The sequence below is a fragment of the Cherax quadricarinatus genome, chromosome 68, assembly GCF_038502225.1.
Source record: "Cherax quadricarinatus isolate ZL_2023a chromosome 68, ASM3850222v1, whole genome shotgun sequence".
Classification (NCBI taxonomy): Eukaryota; Metazoa; Arthropoda; class Malacostraca; order Decapoda; family Parastacidae; genus Cherax; species Cherax quadricarinatus.
In genome coordinates this window covers 19491007-19507294 of record NC_091359.1, presented here as the reverse complement: position 1 = coordinate 19507294, position 16288 = coordinate 19491007, and the positions used below count along the sequence as shown (strand labels likewise).

Sequence of the window (16288 nt, the reverse complement as noted above, 5' to 3'; positions counted from 1 at the left end):
AACAAGCTTTGTAAACTGCTCCAGCCACTTATGATGAATGTATATCACACTAATGGAATTACCACACTAATGGAATTACCAGACAGCACTGTACCCAAAATGGGTCATAGTGAGAATAAATCAAATAGAAAATCATTCATTGTGTTATGAATATGATAACTGGTTGCTTGATCAAATTTAAGTCAACGAATGAGAAAGCTGGATTTTGGTATAGTTTGAGCAATTGGCAAGGACTGGCTTGGTCAATAGGGTGCTGCCCACAGAAGCTGTAAGTTGCTGATTGGTTATTTTAACCCTTAACCCTTTGACTGTTTCGGTCATATATATATGTCTTACGAGCCACCGTGTTTGACGTATATATACTCAAAAATTCTAGCGGCTTCAAATCGAGGAGGAGAAAGCTGGTAGGCCCACATGTGAGAGAATGGGTCTGTGTGGTCAGTGTGCGCCATATAAAAAAAATCCTGCAGCACGCAGTGCATAATGAGGAAAAAAACTCTGATAGTGTTTTTGGATTATAATGCTGACTTTGAAGTGTATTTTCGTACAGTTTTTATGGTTATATATATATATGGAAAACATATTATAGAAATAGAAGTGATTTTGATTGGTTTTACTACGAAAAGGGCCTTGAAATGGAGCTCAAAGTAGGAGAAATGTTTGATTTTTGCCGATGTTCAAGAGCAAACAAATGATGTCATTGTCCAATAAATGTCCACCTAGCCATTCTAATATGCAGTCATAAGTGAGTTGATGCTTTTTATACAATTATTATAATATTGCAATAGTCTGCATAACAGTACAGGAAGGCCCCACTTATACGGCGGGTTAGGTTCCAGGCTACCGCCGTAAAGCGGAAATCGCCGTAAAGTGGAACACCCTTTTTTTCCACTTATAAATGCATACAAACACTAGATAACAAGTTTACACTAACATATATTAAGTTAGCAATAGAACCAGGCATCAAAAAACAATAAAAAGGTACAATACACACATAGTGCACTCATTACTTACCTTAAAATATTTATAGTCTTAATCTAGGGTGAGACAAGTAGTATTTATTGTAAGAAATCAAGTGTGGTATGTATTGTAATAGCCTCACCAGGCCACCCCACCCACACATACTATTCTATGATATTTAAGCATCCCAGAGCGATAAAATGTATATACAGTTCACTCATTACTTACCTTAAAATATTTGTAGTCTTAATGTAGGGTCAGGAGTAAGTAAATGAGATAAAACGAATAAATGAGAGAGAGAAAGAATGAATACATGAGAGGGGGCAGGCGCAGTTATGTAAACAAACCAGGGGAAGGTAAGTTTTGTAAACAAACGAAGTGTACACGTCTGGTTTGTGTACAAGTTACATTGTGTACAGGTTGTCTCTACATTGATACGGTAGAATTAATAAAGAAGAACACTCCCATTCTCATGTAACATCATTTTGAGAAGAAATGAAGCTCTGAGTGAAGGCAATGGAAATAAGTCACACTGACTTTTTTGGGTTATCCTAGGTTCTCTACACGTATGTTGTTATGTATGATAATCTATGTAACTGTATTTGTGTATACCTGAATAAACTTACTTACATACATACGAAAGGAATAATTTTCTACAGTTACCCCCAGTAACACATTTACTCTTATGTTAGATTAGAGAAAATGTTATTCTTGGCGTCACTTGTACAAGTTATGTGGCTCCCACATCTTATATTTATGTTTATTTATTCTATTGTGGGGTGTATTTATCATCTTTTTATGTTATGTATCGTGTTTATTATATAATTTTGAAAAAAATATCATGGATGGATTAATGAAAATGTGTATATTACCGTAATATACGACATTTAATGAGACTCGGTATTGTTATTATCACCACTTGTGCAAGTCGTCTGCTACGACATCTCACATTTGTTTATTTATTCTACTGTGGGGTGTATTTATCTTATTTATATGTTATGCATCGTGTTTATTATATGATTTTGAAAAAAATATCATGGATGGATTAATGAAAATGTGTATATTACCGTAATATACGACATTTAATGAGACTCGGTATTGTTATTATCACCACTTGTGCAAGTCGTCTGCTACGACATCTCACATTTGTTTATTTATTCTACTGTGGGGTGTATTTATCTTATTTATATGTTATGCATCGTGTTTATTATATGATTTTGAAAAAAATATCATGGATGGATTAATGAAAATGTGTATATTACCGTAATATACGACATTTAATGAGACTCAGTATTGTTATTATCACCACTTGTGCAAGTCGTCTGCTACGACATCTCACATTTGTTTATTTATTCTACTGTGGGGTGTATTTATCTTATTTATATGTTATGCATCGTGTTTATTATATAATTTTGAAAAAAATATCATGGATGGATTAATGAAAATGTGTATATTAACGTAATATACGACATTTAAATGACTCGATGTATGTAAGTTTATTTAGGTACAGGTATACATAAGTATAATTATCAGAGTATATATAAAATATGAAATAACTTTTAAAAACATTTGAAATTTTGGAGTTTTCAGACAAAATGGAGACACTTAGTGCTTACTGAGCTCATGGAGAATGTAAACAAACAGGGTGGGGCACGGTGACCGTATTAGAAAGTCAGGTGGGGGGAGCCGTATAGTGAGTTTTGGTCATAATTTGAAATGTCCGTATTAGCGGAACGCCGTAAAGTGAAACGCCGTAAAGCGGGGCCTTCCTGTAAATCTTCTATTTTTTGTTTGAATAAAAATTCAAAACAGAAAGCAAGAGTAATATCAGAGGAGCCTGGAGATGTGACTGATGAACAAAGAAAATGCTATTTTAGAGCCAGGAATGTCTGCATTGTTCATTCTGGACCCTATTTTGAAATTGGCATATTTTTTTATTTGCGTGAACTTGGCCAAATTGCCAATTTCTGACCACTTTATTGGGTAGTTGAAATCAGTAAAGGGTAGTTTCTTGTACACAATCAATAGAACAAATGGAGTTCTAAAGAAACAACTATGAGTTTGGTCAACTGGAACTATGGAATTAGCTGAAAATAGGGCTCAAAGTGGGCGAAATCGCCAATTCGTAAATATCGCCAAGGTCACTAACTTCACGAGAGCGTAATTCCCTAAGTGTTCCATCAAATTTCGTACTTTTGGTGTCATTACCATTGGGAAAAGATTCTCTATCATTTCATAAGAAAAATAATTTTTTTTTTCAAATATTTTGCAACACCAGGAGACACCTCAGGATTTTGGGTTTCGACATAAAAGGGTTCAACTGCCCAAATGAAGATCTAAGTTTTTTCTACATGCTTTCAAATGGGGGAAATCAAGGTCGGGGCGCTACGTGTGTAAAAGTAGATCTACGTTTGGACAGTTAAACCCTTTGAGGGTCGACAGGCCCTCTCTGAAACTCGTTCTCAGGGTCGGCCAAATTTAAAAAAAAAAAAAATTATTTTCTCTTATGAAAAGATAGAGAATCTTTTCCCGATCATAAAGACACCAAAAGTTTGAAATTTGATAGAAAACTTACGAAATTATGCTCTCGCAAAGTTAGCGGTCTCGGCGATGTTTACGCATCGGCGATTTTGCCCACTTTGAGCCCCATTTTCGGCCAATTTCGCTGTACTAGTCGACAAAAAACATGAATATTTCGCTAGAACTCCATTTTTTCTATCGAATGGGTGCAAGAAACCACCCATTTATGAAATTCAACTATCCAGTACAGTGGTCAGAATTTAGCAATTTTGCCAATTTCACACAAATTTCAAAAGATGCCAATTTCCGAATAGGGTCCAGAATAAACAAGAAAGACATTCCTGGCACTAAAATGACATTTCCTCTAGTCATTAGTCACGTCTCAAGGCCCCTCTTATATTCTTTTGCTTTCCATTTTGAATTTTTATTCTCACAAAAAATATAAGATTTACTGTTATGCAGACTACTGCATTAGTGTAAAAAATGGTATAAATATTATTGGTGCACTTGTGAAAGAATATTAGACTCACCAGTTGACGTGTATTGCACGCTTGGCACGATTTGTTTACTTTTGAAGTTTGGTAAAAATCGAACATTTCTGCTACTTTGAGCTCAATTTCAAGGCACCTTTCTTTGTAAAACCAGCCAAAATCATCTCAATTTCTGTAATATGTCTTCCATTCTATAAAATGAGACCAAGAAAACTAGAATACAACAATAAATACCATACGAAAATACACTGCAAAGTCGCTGATTTATTCCAAAAAAATGGTCAAAGTTTTTTTTTTCTCATTATGCACTGTGTGCTGCAGGATTTTTTTTAGACTGTGCACACTGACCACATAGACCCATTCTTTCATATGAAGGCCTACCAGCTTTCTCCCACTAGATTTGAGGCCGCTAGAATTTATGCGTACTAGTACGTCAAAAACCCCTACGCGTAAAACGTACTAGTACGACGAAAACCCTCAAAGGGTTAAGGGTTAAGCGTGCTTGAATAATCTGCACTATGGTGACTGTTCTGAGCTAATCAATCAGAGCTTTCTGCCTGATGTAAGGCAGGAAAAGGCAGTTCAGAGTCAGTTGTCAGGGAGTTAACAGTCTTTAAGCCATCAATGAACAGCAGACAGCAGCAAAACACCATTTGCAGTGGCCGGTGTTGATGATGAGGATAGGCACTGTAACTGGTGACAGTACTGTGAGAAACTACAGTGACTAGTGACAGCTTCAGGAGAAGTTATAACAGTGATACATTGATTATTAGTGATATAGTATCAAGAGGAACTGCAACAATGATAATCTTCAAAAACAGAAATATTATGGTTTCAATATTATAAGAACACTATACCGTGTTCTGTCTCTTCCCACAGTAAAACTGTCACTGTACATTTTTAACTGTGTTTGCCTGAGTCTGCCACCCTTCACATGTATACATGTGAACACACCCAAAAGCTAGGGTAACATTTTGCAACACTAGGGAAAAGTCCCTTTGCCTGACTGATATACATAAGCAGAGTTCTTAATGCCTATTATCATAAACTGGTGAAGTTGTAACCAAAGATTTTAGCAACTATAAAATAATTTTTGTTTTTTCAACACACTGGCCAGCTCCCACCAGGGTAGAGTGACCTGACAAAGAACTTTTTCTTCTTTTTACATTTAGTAATATATACAAGAGAAGGGCTTACTAGCCCCTTGCTCCCAGCATTTTGGTTGCTTCTTACAACACTCATAGCATACTGAGGAAGGATTCTTCTCCACTTCCCCATGGAGACAAAATAATATTACCTGTACTAAAAATGTTATGTACAGTATTAACTTGATTTAACACACACATTAATTATTTTCACTTACATTATCTTACACTTTTCACTCTATAAATCTCTTAAGAAACTTCAATTACCCTGTACATACTTCAATAAAAATAAATCCCACAAATTGATCAAAATATGTACACTTAAAAGAGATATGAAGTCAACAAAGCTTACATGATTAGGAAATATTACCTTGGAGTACAATGACTCTGATAGGAACACGAAGTAGCTTAGTTGGTCCTCCAAGCCTCTGAGTACCAATGGTTATCTTGTAAGCGTATTTAAGCAGCTGACCACGATACGTCGGAGGAGCATCGCAGGGAAGTGTCTCTTTGTATACAACTGTTCACAGGGCAAACAGACAATGTCTTTAAATTTCTTTTTTAATACATCAGCCATTTCCCACCAAGGTAGAGTGACCCAGAGAAGGATATAGTTTCACCATTACTCATTCTCTAGTTCTTTCCAGAACTGTGCAGATATCATGATTCAAATAACCTTCCAAGCTACAAAATTCCCATCCACTGATCAGAGTGCAGGTGCTGTGCTTCCCATCTCCAGAACTCAAGTCTGGATAACCAGTTTTCCTGAATCCATTCATAAATATTACCTTAATCACACCTTAATTAAGAGGGGGGGGGTAAACGTGTTTGGAAAGAAAAAAATAAGGAAAATTTATGGAAAAAATGTTTTCTTACTGAAAAATAGTGCATAATTCTGACAACATGTTGATTACCACAACATTTTCTGTGGTAAGTAACATCTGTTACTAATTAATAATACTATACATGATACTTAAAATGCATAAATGAATATGTAGAATATTGTGTAACAAATTACACACAGTAAAGAACAAAAGGCATAATACCATGACTGGAACAATACACAAATAACCAGCACATGGGAGAGAGAGGAGCTTACCATGATGTTTCAGTCTGACTTGGACCATTTACAAACTCACACTGATAGAAAGGTAGCAAGGGCAAAGCTGGTTAGTCCAGTCCACCATGTAATACTGTACTAACAGAATTACTGAACAACTGGATATATGTACATGTAAAGCTTCAAGGCTAATATTATTTTCATCAGAAAGTGATAAACCTGTAGGGGTCATACAGCACCTGGGGAATGGGAGGCAACTGGATATGATCCAGAGGGGTAAATCTACTTCCCTGGATCAAGAGCCCTATTTCGTGAAGCACAAAACCCACGTAGATCATTCAGTGAAAGAAGAAGTGGAGGCTTGATCCTCTCTCTGCTAATCCTGAGCTGGTCTGTGTTTAGTCAGGCGTGAGAAAAGACACTGAAGATAATATGATGGTCATTTTTTAGTATATAGTTACTGCAGCAAATACAGTGGCATAAAATGCTGCATCAGCTGGCAAAGAAAGCTGTGTGTGAAGTGGAAAGAAGAAATAAAATTTCAAAGGTAGAGGATACTATCTCCAAGGATACAGACCACTACAGTCGACTAACACCCACGTACCAGTCTTACTGCCAGGTGAACATAGATAGCAGGTGTAAGAGGACTTACCTGTGTGTTTCATCTTGCCATGAAATCAAATTCGGATTTTTTTGATTGTGAGCTTTTTTTTTTTTTTTTTGGCTGTGGGATTCAGATCTGAGGCTACCGTATTAAAATATCGAGTACGTTGAGATTCACAAACATGTTCACCTAGCAGCCAATAGGTATCCATGTATCATTTGACAGTTGTGGATCACATATTGGGGTATGATAAACTGATAATATACCCAAGACAGAGCAGGATTTTGAAATGAGCTCCTGTCAAGGCCTCATTTTGATACCAGTGAAGGGCTCTTGATCCAAAGAATTGGAGCCATCCCTCTCATTTCTCAGATTAAATCTTATTGTCTCTCATTCTACTACAAGTTTAGCACTTCCTATAACTGTATTAATAATAATAATAATAAAAATAATAATAATTTGAAATAAGGATAATACTCATGCTCTCTATAGGAATGCATTGACTAAACCAAATAAGGAGACATTCGAGTGCAAATCAATCAGTAATGTGAAAGGAGGAAAGTACACTGTAAAAATTAAAAAAGAGAGGGTTATCAGTCTTTGATGATAAAATTTACCTTAGCTCCTAGTCCTTAAATTCAAAATTATAAAAAAATACTGTATAAGAAATATTGTTGGAATAAAGTTTTCAAGAGGAAACAGGATTAATTTCAACAAGTGGCAGATTATTTGGGTTTTGACTGTATGGTTACAGGCCACTGACACATACAGTCTGGAAGTCAACAAGGAGCTCTGGTAGCAGATCGGACTGCAAGAGTAGGAGAACCAGTGAAAATAACCACAGGTACAAAACTTTGTTGCCCTTACATGATCGACTTTCACCAGGCAACAACTGTAGGTCACAAAAGAGGATTTTTGGTTTGGTCGAGAGAACAACATGACCACGTTCCCCTCGATGTGGAGCAAATGATGTATCTGTTAAACACAAAGTATACACTTATAAGGATAAAACAAAATATTTTATCTCCTTCAAATATAAAATTATCAGCACAAGAACTATATCACATTTTTAAAAAAGAATATGAAGAGTCAATAAAAATGTATATTATTATTGCATATTATGATGTTTCAGAGGAGTTGGAAGCATTTTTTGACATACAGCCTCTCCTCACTTACCGATGTAATCATTTACCGACGCCTCAGACTTACAACGGGCTTTCTGACCAGTATTTATACCAAAATAATGTACATTAGAGCTGATTTCCTCTATTCTCTTTATTTCAATATACATTACACTACTGCATAAACATTTAAAAGTATACCAGAAATGTTATAAATGGTGCAAAGGTGACATTAAAACAATATTAAAGATGGGTGACACAAACCCACTACCACTATAGTACTGTATGCTCCTTACTTAGTGACGAATTCGTTTAATGACGTGGATTTAGGAACAGAACTCCATCATTAAGTGAGGAGACGCTGTACTTCATTTTTTAGCTAAAATAGGTAGATTTATAGGATTGTTCTGTATATAACAATTAATGTTTCATTTCAAATTTCAGCACATTGACTATGAAACTTCTCTTATAGACAGCATATGCACCTTCAATAAAATAAACTAAATATGTACCAGCATTAGCAACAACTCTCTCCTCTGCTTGTTTCGGGTTGGATGCAGGTAAATGTACGCGGTGCTCATTCACCGAACACTGGCAGTGAATTTGTGCACTGCCCCATGCAAGAACTTCACATACATCACTGTAAAAATGAGATGGTACATGTAAGCGAAATTGCTGTAATAAATTCTTAAGATTCAGTACTGCAGTAATACATAGCTGGAATAAATGGCTATACTAATTAAAAATGGGCAATGAGAAGAATGATTTATGCTGGCAACAGTGTTAAAAGTACTGAACTAATATACAGAGGTGGGGTAGTGATAATTACCTATTGATAATATACCAAAACTGGCAAAAAATAGAATGATGAATAGCAATAAAAGTTTTATATGCATTTATATGGTAAAAACTAATGGCAAATTTACATTCATCATTAGTCTTTTGTAGTACAGTAATGTATGTGCCTATCTGTACTGCCAGATGTACACCTGCTTCATTTATGAAGATGCATAATCTATAAATATTAGGTAGAACACCTATGCAACTAATGTGACATATTATGATGGCACATAAGGTGCATGATACATCTGTGTCCTTTTATCCAACATTTTATAGGTAATTCTACCATTATTACAATCTATATAGTAAATGACAAATAAAATGAACATTGTTTTAAGGAAACATAAAAAAAAAAAATTATCTTGTAGCTTCTGCTTTTTCAACACAACAAACATGCACAAAATGAGGGCAGATGGATTTTTGGGTTGCTAACTCCCAGAAAGGAATAGTAAACAGAGCAAAGTCCAGCATCAGCGAGGTAAAAAGCTCAGTTCCCAAGGGCACTGTTCTGGTACCTCTGCTGCTTCCCATCCTCATAGCAGATAGAGATACAAACACCCGTCACAGTTTTGTATCATCATTTGCAGATAACACTAAAATAAGCATGAAAGTCACTATGGTAGAAGACACCGAAAAAATTACAGGAAGACATAAGCAGGGTTTTCCAGTGGGCAGTGGAGAACAACATGACATTCAATGGTGATAAGTTCCAGGTGCTTAGGTATGGAAAGAATGAAGAATTTAACCTTTTGACTGTTTTGGTCGTATATATATGTCTTACGAGGTACCGTGTTTGACGTATATATACTCATAAATTCTAGAGGCTTCAAATCAAGTAGGAGAAAGCTGGTAGGCCCACATGTGAGAGAATAGGTCTGTGTGGTCAGCGTGCACCATATAAAAAAATCCTGGAACACGCAGTGCATAATGAGAAAAAAAAGACTCCGACCGTTTTTTTAATTAAAATGCCGACTTTGTGGTCTATTTTCATATAGTATTTATGGTTCTATTCTCGTTTTCTTGATCTCATTTGATAGAATGGTAAACATATTATAGAAAGAGAGGTGATTTTGATTGATTTTACTATAAAAAGAACCTGGAAATGGAGCTCAAAGTAGGGGAAATGTTTGATTTTTGCCAATGTTCAAAAGTAAACAAATGATGTCATTGTCCAATAAATGTCCAACTATCCATTCTAATATGCAGTCATGAATGGGTTGACATTATTTGTACGATTATTACAATATTGCAGTAGTCTGCATAACAGTAAATCTTTTATTTTTTGTTTGAATAAAAATTCAAAATAGAAAGCAAGAGTAATATCAGAGGGGCCTGGAGACGTGACTGATGAACAAAGAAAATGTTATTTTAGAGCCAGGAATGTCTGCATTGCTCATTCTGAACCTTATTTTGAAATTGTCATATTTTTTAATTTTCGTGAAATTGGCCAAATTGCAAATTTCTGACCACATTATTGGGTAGTTGAAATCGGTAAATGGGCAGTTTCTTGTACTCAATCGATAGAAAAAATGGAGTTCTAAAGAAATAGCTATGAGTTTGGTCAAAATTAGCCGAAAATAGGGCTCAAAGTGGACGAAATCGCCGATTTGTAAATATCGCCGAGGTTGCTAACTTTGCGAGAGCATAATTCCGTCAGTTTTCCATCAAATTTCGATTTTTTGGTGTCATTACAACCGGGAAAGATTCTCTATCATTTCATAAATTTTTTTTTTTTTTGAAATTTTGTGACACCAGGAGACACCTCAGGATTGGGGGTTGCAACAGTCAAGGGGTTAAAAGGAACACCGTATACAAAAGTCAAGAGGGTCACTAAATAGAATGAAAGGAACACATAAAAGATTTGGGAATAATTATGTCAGCTGACCTTTCTTTTTAAGAACATAATAAGACAAAGATCACGACAGCCAGGAAGATGATGGGGTGGGTATTGAGAACTTTTAAAACAAGGGAAATAATGGCAATGGTGACACTCTTCAAATCACTAGTGCTCCCTCATTTAGAATACTGCTCAGTGTTGACAGCCCCATTCAAAGCAGAAGAAATATCAGAGCTGGAACAAATACAAAGATTGTTTACAGCTCACACTAAGCCAGCAAAGCACTTAAATTACTGGGAACACCTTAAAATCTTGAACATGTACTCGCTGGAGTGGAGGAGAGAGAGATATATGATAATATATGCCTGGAAAGTACATGAGGGCCTGGTCCCAAATCCGCACACTGCCATAACAACATACTGGAGTGAGAGATATGGGAGGAAGTGCAAAATAAACCAATGAGGAGCAAGGGTGTGGTGAGCACACTAAGGGAACATTGTATCAACATTCGTGGCCCCAGATTATTCAACATCTTACTAGAAGATATCAGAAACATGGCTGGAACAAGTGTAGAAGCCTTCAAGAGGAAACTGGACAAGTATGTTCACCAGGTGCCAGATCAACCAGGCTGTGATGGATATGTGGGGCAGCGGGCCTCCAGCAGCAACAGCCTGGTTGATCAGGCTAGCACTAGATGAGCCTGGCCCATGACTGGGCTCCGAGAGTAGCGAGACTCAAAACTCATCAAGGGTATATCAAAGGAAAAGGTAACATCACTTATGCAACACAGTATTTCAATGTCAATAAATTAAAAGGAGTGAAGAGCTTGCCTGGACTGAGCACGAAGAGCAGGATCTAACGAGGGAACAGTGATGGTGATACAGACCTGCACAGTGTCACCTGCTAGGTGCACAAGACCCCCTAACACTTGAGCCCGTACTTCCACCATTTTCTGCAACAGAATTACTATCAATCAGTGAATGTTGTGTAGTCTGAAGGAAAAAAATTGTATGATCTTAAAATAATTATATTTTTGCTCTAGTTACAAAATATTATTGTTAATGCTAGTTAGGAAGACAACAGGCTTGTCAAAATAGAATACAGTATAAAAAATGTATGCCATGCCCTGTAGCACAGCTAGAATTTCAATCTAGGTGTAAGTATGTTTATTCAGGTACACACAAATCCAGTTATATAGATTATCATACATAGCAGCATATGTGTAGAGAACCTGGGATAACCCAAAAAAATTAGACAAAGAGACTTATTTCCATTGGGGTCCTTTTAATACCTTATTATTATACTATAAAGGAGATAATATCTTATTATTATACTGTAAAGGAGATATATTAGGAATAAGGTAAAATGAGTTATTTATATTAACATGTGTGTTAGCTAAAAAAATAAAAAATTATCCTCTTCCCTTTCTGTCAATACATTCATTAGGCACTTTTCGGCTCTCTCCTTGAACTGGCTTAAGCCATCCATGATTTCAATCTGAGGGATGGCTTAAAAATCACAAGATGCTTAAAAAATCAAAGAAATCTTTAAAACCACTTGATTTTCACTATTCATGAAAAATTTCCTAAACTACTGTAGGATGCTTTTGTGTTTACTGGTTAATATAATGCAGTGAAAATTAGGCATTAATTGAAAAAAAAAAAAAAAATTATCTAGGGTAACTGTAGCTGTCTCAGCTCTCCCCGACGGCTGTGCCACCGACTATGCCACGAATATAGACAAGTTTTAATGGTTACGAGTTAATTACAATAAGCAATGTCTGGATATTGTTGTCAGACTATCATTATAATTTGAGGAAATGCTAAATCCATAGGACTCATACAGTGTATGGGGAATGGAAGGCAATCTAGTTCGATCCAAGGAAGGGGAGGATAAGTTAATTTCCTTGGATCAAGAGCCTCTCATCAGCCTCATGGGGATATTGTTTTGTCCAGAATGGCTGGTAATATGCCACTAAGTAAGTTTATTTAGGTACACATACAGTTACACAAATTATCATATATAGTAAAATATATGTAAATTACCCAGGATAACCAAAAAAAAGTCAAAGTGACTTATTTCCATTGTTGTCCTGAAGTCTTGAACATCTGTGACTGAGTCATCTCTAAATTTATTATTATTTTTTTAGTATTGGAGCACGTACGTTGTATAACCCTTATAGGTTTAGCGCTTCCTTTTTATTATTATAATAATAAGAGCACATAACGAGGCAGTGTGGCAGTAGTTCCTCTGGGAAAGTTGTGGCCCAGAGGCAGTGGTCACCTCAATTAAAAAAAATTACTTAATCGTCGCCAGTGATAAAAAAAACTGTGTGATACTGACAGGTTGAAAATAAACACAACTTGCACATAATGTGACATTTTATTTGAAACGTTTCGGTCCTGACTTTAATAAAATGTGACCCAGAACATTTTCTTGATCCCCAGAACCTACCTGGCATGAACCAGTGTTGTCCTAGTATACTGGTGCTTCTCTCTTATGATCCAAGTTTATGAAGAATATCTTCTTCTGGTTGTTAACAAATAAGTCTGTAGAAATCTTGTTGTTGTTGTTGAGGTTGTTAAAGAACACTAAACCTTACGCTTTATTGAACCTTATTTCACGGAAGTCGGGTATTGTACTACTACTACTACTACTACTGCTACTACTACTACTGCTACTACTACTACTACTACTACTACTACTACTACTACTACTACTACTACTACTACTACTACTACTACTACTACTACTACTACTACTACTGCTGCTGCTGCTGCTACTACTACTACTACTACTACTACTACTACTACTACTACTACTACTACTACTACTACTACTACTACTACTACTACTGCTGCTGCTGCTACTACTACTACTACTACTACTACTACTACTACTACTACTACTACTGCTACTACTACTACTACTACTACTACTACTACTACTACTACTACTACTACTACTACTACTACTACTACTACTACTACTACTACTACTACTACTACTACTACTACTGCTACTACTACTACTACTACTACTACTACTACTACTACTGCTGCTGCTGCTGCTACTACTGCTACTACTACTACTACTACTACTACTACTACTACTACTACTACTACTACCACCTCCACCACCACCAATAATAAAAATAATAACAATAATAATCTTTGGTAGGTTAAGACACAGAGGCAACAGTTAGGCAACTTTATTCCGAAACGTTTCGCCTACACAGTAGGCTTTTTCAGTCGAATACAGAAAGTAGGCAGGAACAGTAGAGATGTGAAGACGATGTAATCAGTGCATCACCCTTGAAGTCGTAGAATTTGAGGTTGTCAGTCCCTCGGCCTGGAGAAGTTCAGTTCCATAGTCAGGAACTGAACTTCTCCAGGCTGAGGGACTGACAACATCAAATTCTACGACTTCAAGGGTGATGGACTGATTACATCGTCTTCACATCGCTACTGTTCCTCAATCTTCAACTTGTCGGTTTTTCAAACCATTCATCGCGGTCTACTGTTCCTGCCTACTTTCTGTATTCGACTGAAAAAGCCTACTGTGTAGGCGAAACGTTTCGGAATAAAGTTGCCTAACTGTTGCCTATGTGTCTTACCTACCAACCTGTCGGTATTGTATACCATTTTGATGTTCATAATAATCTTTATTTCTACAAGTACATGTACATGGTGTACAGACCTAGTTGACATCAATGACATACTATTATATAAAAAGCCCCTTGTTATGCAGAACTTTTCGGGCAATTTAAGCCAATTTTGCCCCAGGATGCGGCCCACACCAGTCGATTAAAACCCAGGTACCCATTTTATACTGCTAGGTGAACATGGACAGCAGGTGTCTTAAGGAAACACGTCCTAATGTTTCTACCCATACGGGGGATTCGAACTCCGGACTTCAGTGTGTGGGTTGAGTGCGCTAGCGATCGAGCTACGGGACACCAATGTATTACCCAAATCTACATTAGAGTTACAAAGGAAACTAAATTTCACTAGGAAATAAAATTTCACTAGGAATAAAATGCTCTCAATTAGGTCAGGTGGACCCCTCGTACTGGAACCCCGGCACAGTCAACCACCTACTGGCACCGCCACCTGAATGTACAACAAGAGACTTTCCTTAGGCTTAGAATTAGTTAATTTATTCCCCTGCCGGACCAGTTGTCTGGAGGACTTCTGAGCCAACTTTCATAGAGTATGGATGTCTTTCCTGAGCATCAGTAACAAATTTCGCCTGGTCTCTTTGGGGTGCTTGTCATATTTTGCTTGCTGGGCACATTACAGGCGGGGCACCATTCACTGGCTCCGTTTTTTCCACTCTGAAGATTTTTATTTACAGGTTTTGGTGGGAAGCCGGTTGCTGAACTCAAGGAGGAGTGTATTAATTTTACAATCAGAATTAAATGCTAAACCTACAAGGGTCATACAGGGGTGAGGGTGTAGGTGTCCCGTTCTGTGGGGTTGGACAAAGAGGGTCCACTTTCCTCGCCTGGCAACTTTTTGTTCCTATTTCCATTGCAAAGGCAAATCGTGTGCCCTTTCGTTTTATTGCTTAGATTTGAGAACTCTGTGCCATTAGTTTAATATGTTTATTATGCACCCCATACCCATCCTGTGAAAATTTGTGTGGACTGCCTCCAAGTGAGTCGCCTACCCTGGCAAACTCTGTTGACACCGAGCTCTGAGGTGGGTACCTCAGCCTCACAAGTGGCTTATAGGACAGATTTTCACAAATGATTGAAGGTGCAAGAAACTCGCCTGCATGCACGTTTAAAGGACTAACTTACTTGGTGTTGCAGCATATATCCTGATCTTCAACTTCCCTAAGCTTAGCCTTAGCCCCTTTGGACTTCCCCTCAGAAACCACGTGCAACCGGGAGCCTTAATTTCTGCAATATTTAATCGTTATTAGTGACCTGCCTGCACCTCAGAAATTCCTATATCCAAGAGGGTATGTATCCCCTAGTATAACTATGCAGACATGGACACTAGCTTCCAGACTTACGAGAGACACTGGTACTTACTGGGCATGCACTGCCAGCTGCAACACAGGCCCACAGATCAAACTCACTCACAATTCTCCCCAAACACTGGCCAGAAATCTACGAGGAAAAGTGGAGGTCTTGTCTTACTGTATGGGCCTGACGGAGGTCATCTACGGTATATTGAGGTGCCTCTACCAGATTTCCTTAGGTCTCAAATGTGAAGACATGTGGGGGGGGAGCGCCGTCTGCTGATCATGGCACGTCTTGTCCAGTTGGTGTCTGTCTTAAGAAGAACGAGCTGGTCTCTCTTCCAGACCCTCATCTCTTCGTTCAAACTAGGGCTGCCAGTTCTCCCTAGCTAACTTATCCTAGTGTTTGCCTACATTATCAGCCTATTACTACCTATGTTAAGGTCTTAGGTCTACATTATTATTATCTACAGTTGCCTTAGTAAACCTAATATTAGTGTACTACCAGTAAAACTACCTACTCCTTCCCTGAAGGGTAAATATATAAATTAAATAAGCTTACCAACAATCCACGCCAACTCGAGAGAATGCTTTGTTTGGGTGAGTTTAAGGGCCACCCAGCTCAGCCGTTCCATTACGGCCATGCTGGATCTGTCCTGTGGAACTTTAGGGACCAAATAAATTTTCACATCCTCCCGCCGGCGAAGGTAGGCGCTAAGTCTAAATCAAGTTCACCTTC

The 16288-nt window shown here is 37.4% G+C and overlaps 1 protein-coding gene across 2 annotated transcripts in view; it reads right to left on the bottom strand.

Annotated features, from left to right (window-relative positions):
• LOC128697700 (RAB6A-GEF complex partner protein 2) overlaps positions 1 to 13187 on the bottom strand; it is a 56505-nt gene extending 43318 nt beyond the window's left edge. For both annotated transcript variants that reach the window (XM_070099743.1, XM_070099744.1), the window contains exons 1-5: positions 13033 to 13187; positions 11409 to 11530; positions 8414 to 8541; positions 7648 to 7755; positions 5487 to 5636 (exon numbers count right to left, since the gene is read on the bottom strand). In XM_070099743.1, the coding sequence (XP_069955844.1) occupies positions 5487 to 5636; positions 7648 to 7755; positions 8414 to 8541; positions 11409 to 11527 (505 nt within the window). In that variant the 5' untranslated portion in view covers positions 11528 to 11530; positions 13033 to 13187. The remainder of the gene's footprint in view (positions 1 to 5486; positions 5637 to 7647; positions 7756 to 8413; positions 8542 to 11408; positions 11531 to 13032) is intronic.
• Between the last annotated feature and the right edge of the window lie 3101 nt (positions 13188 to 16288).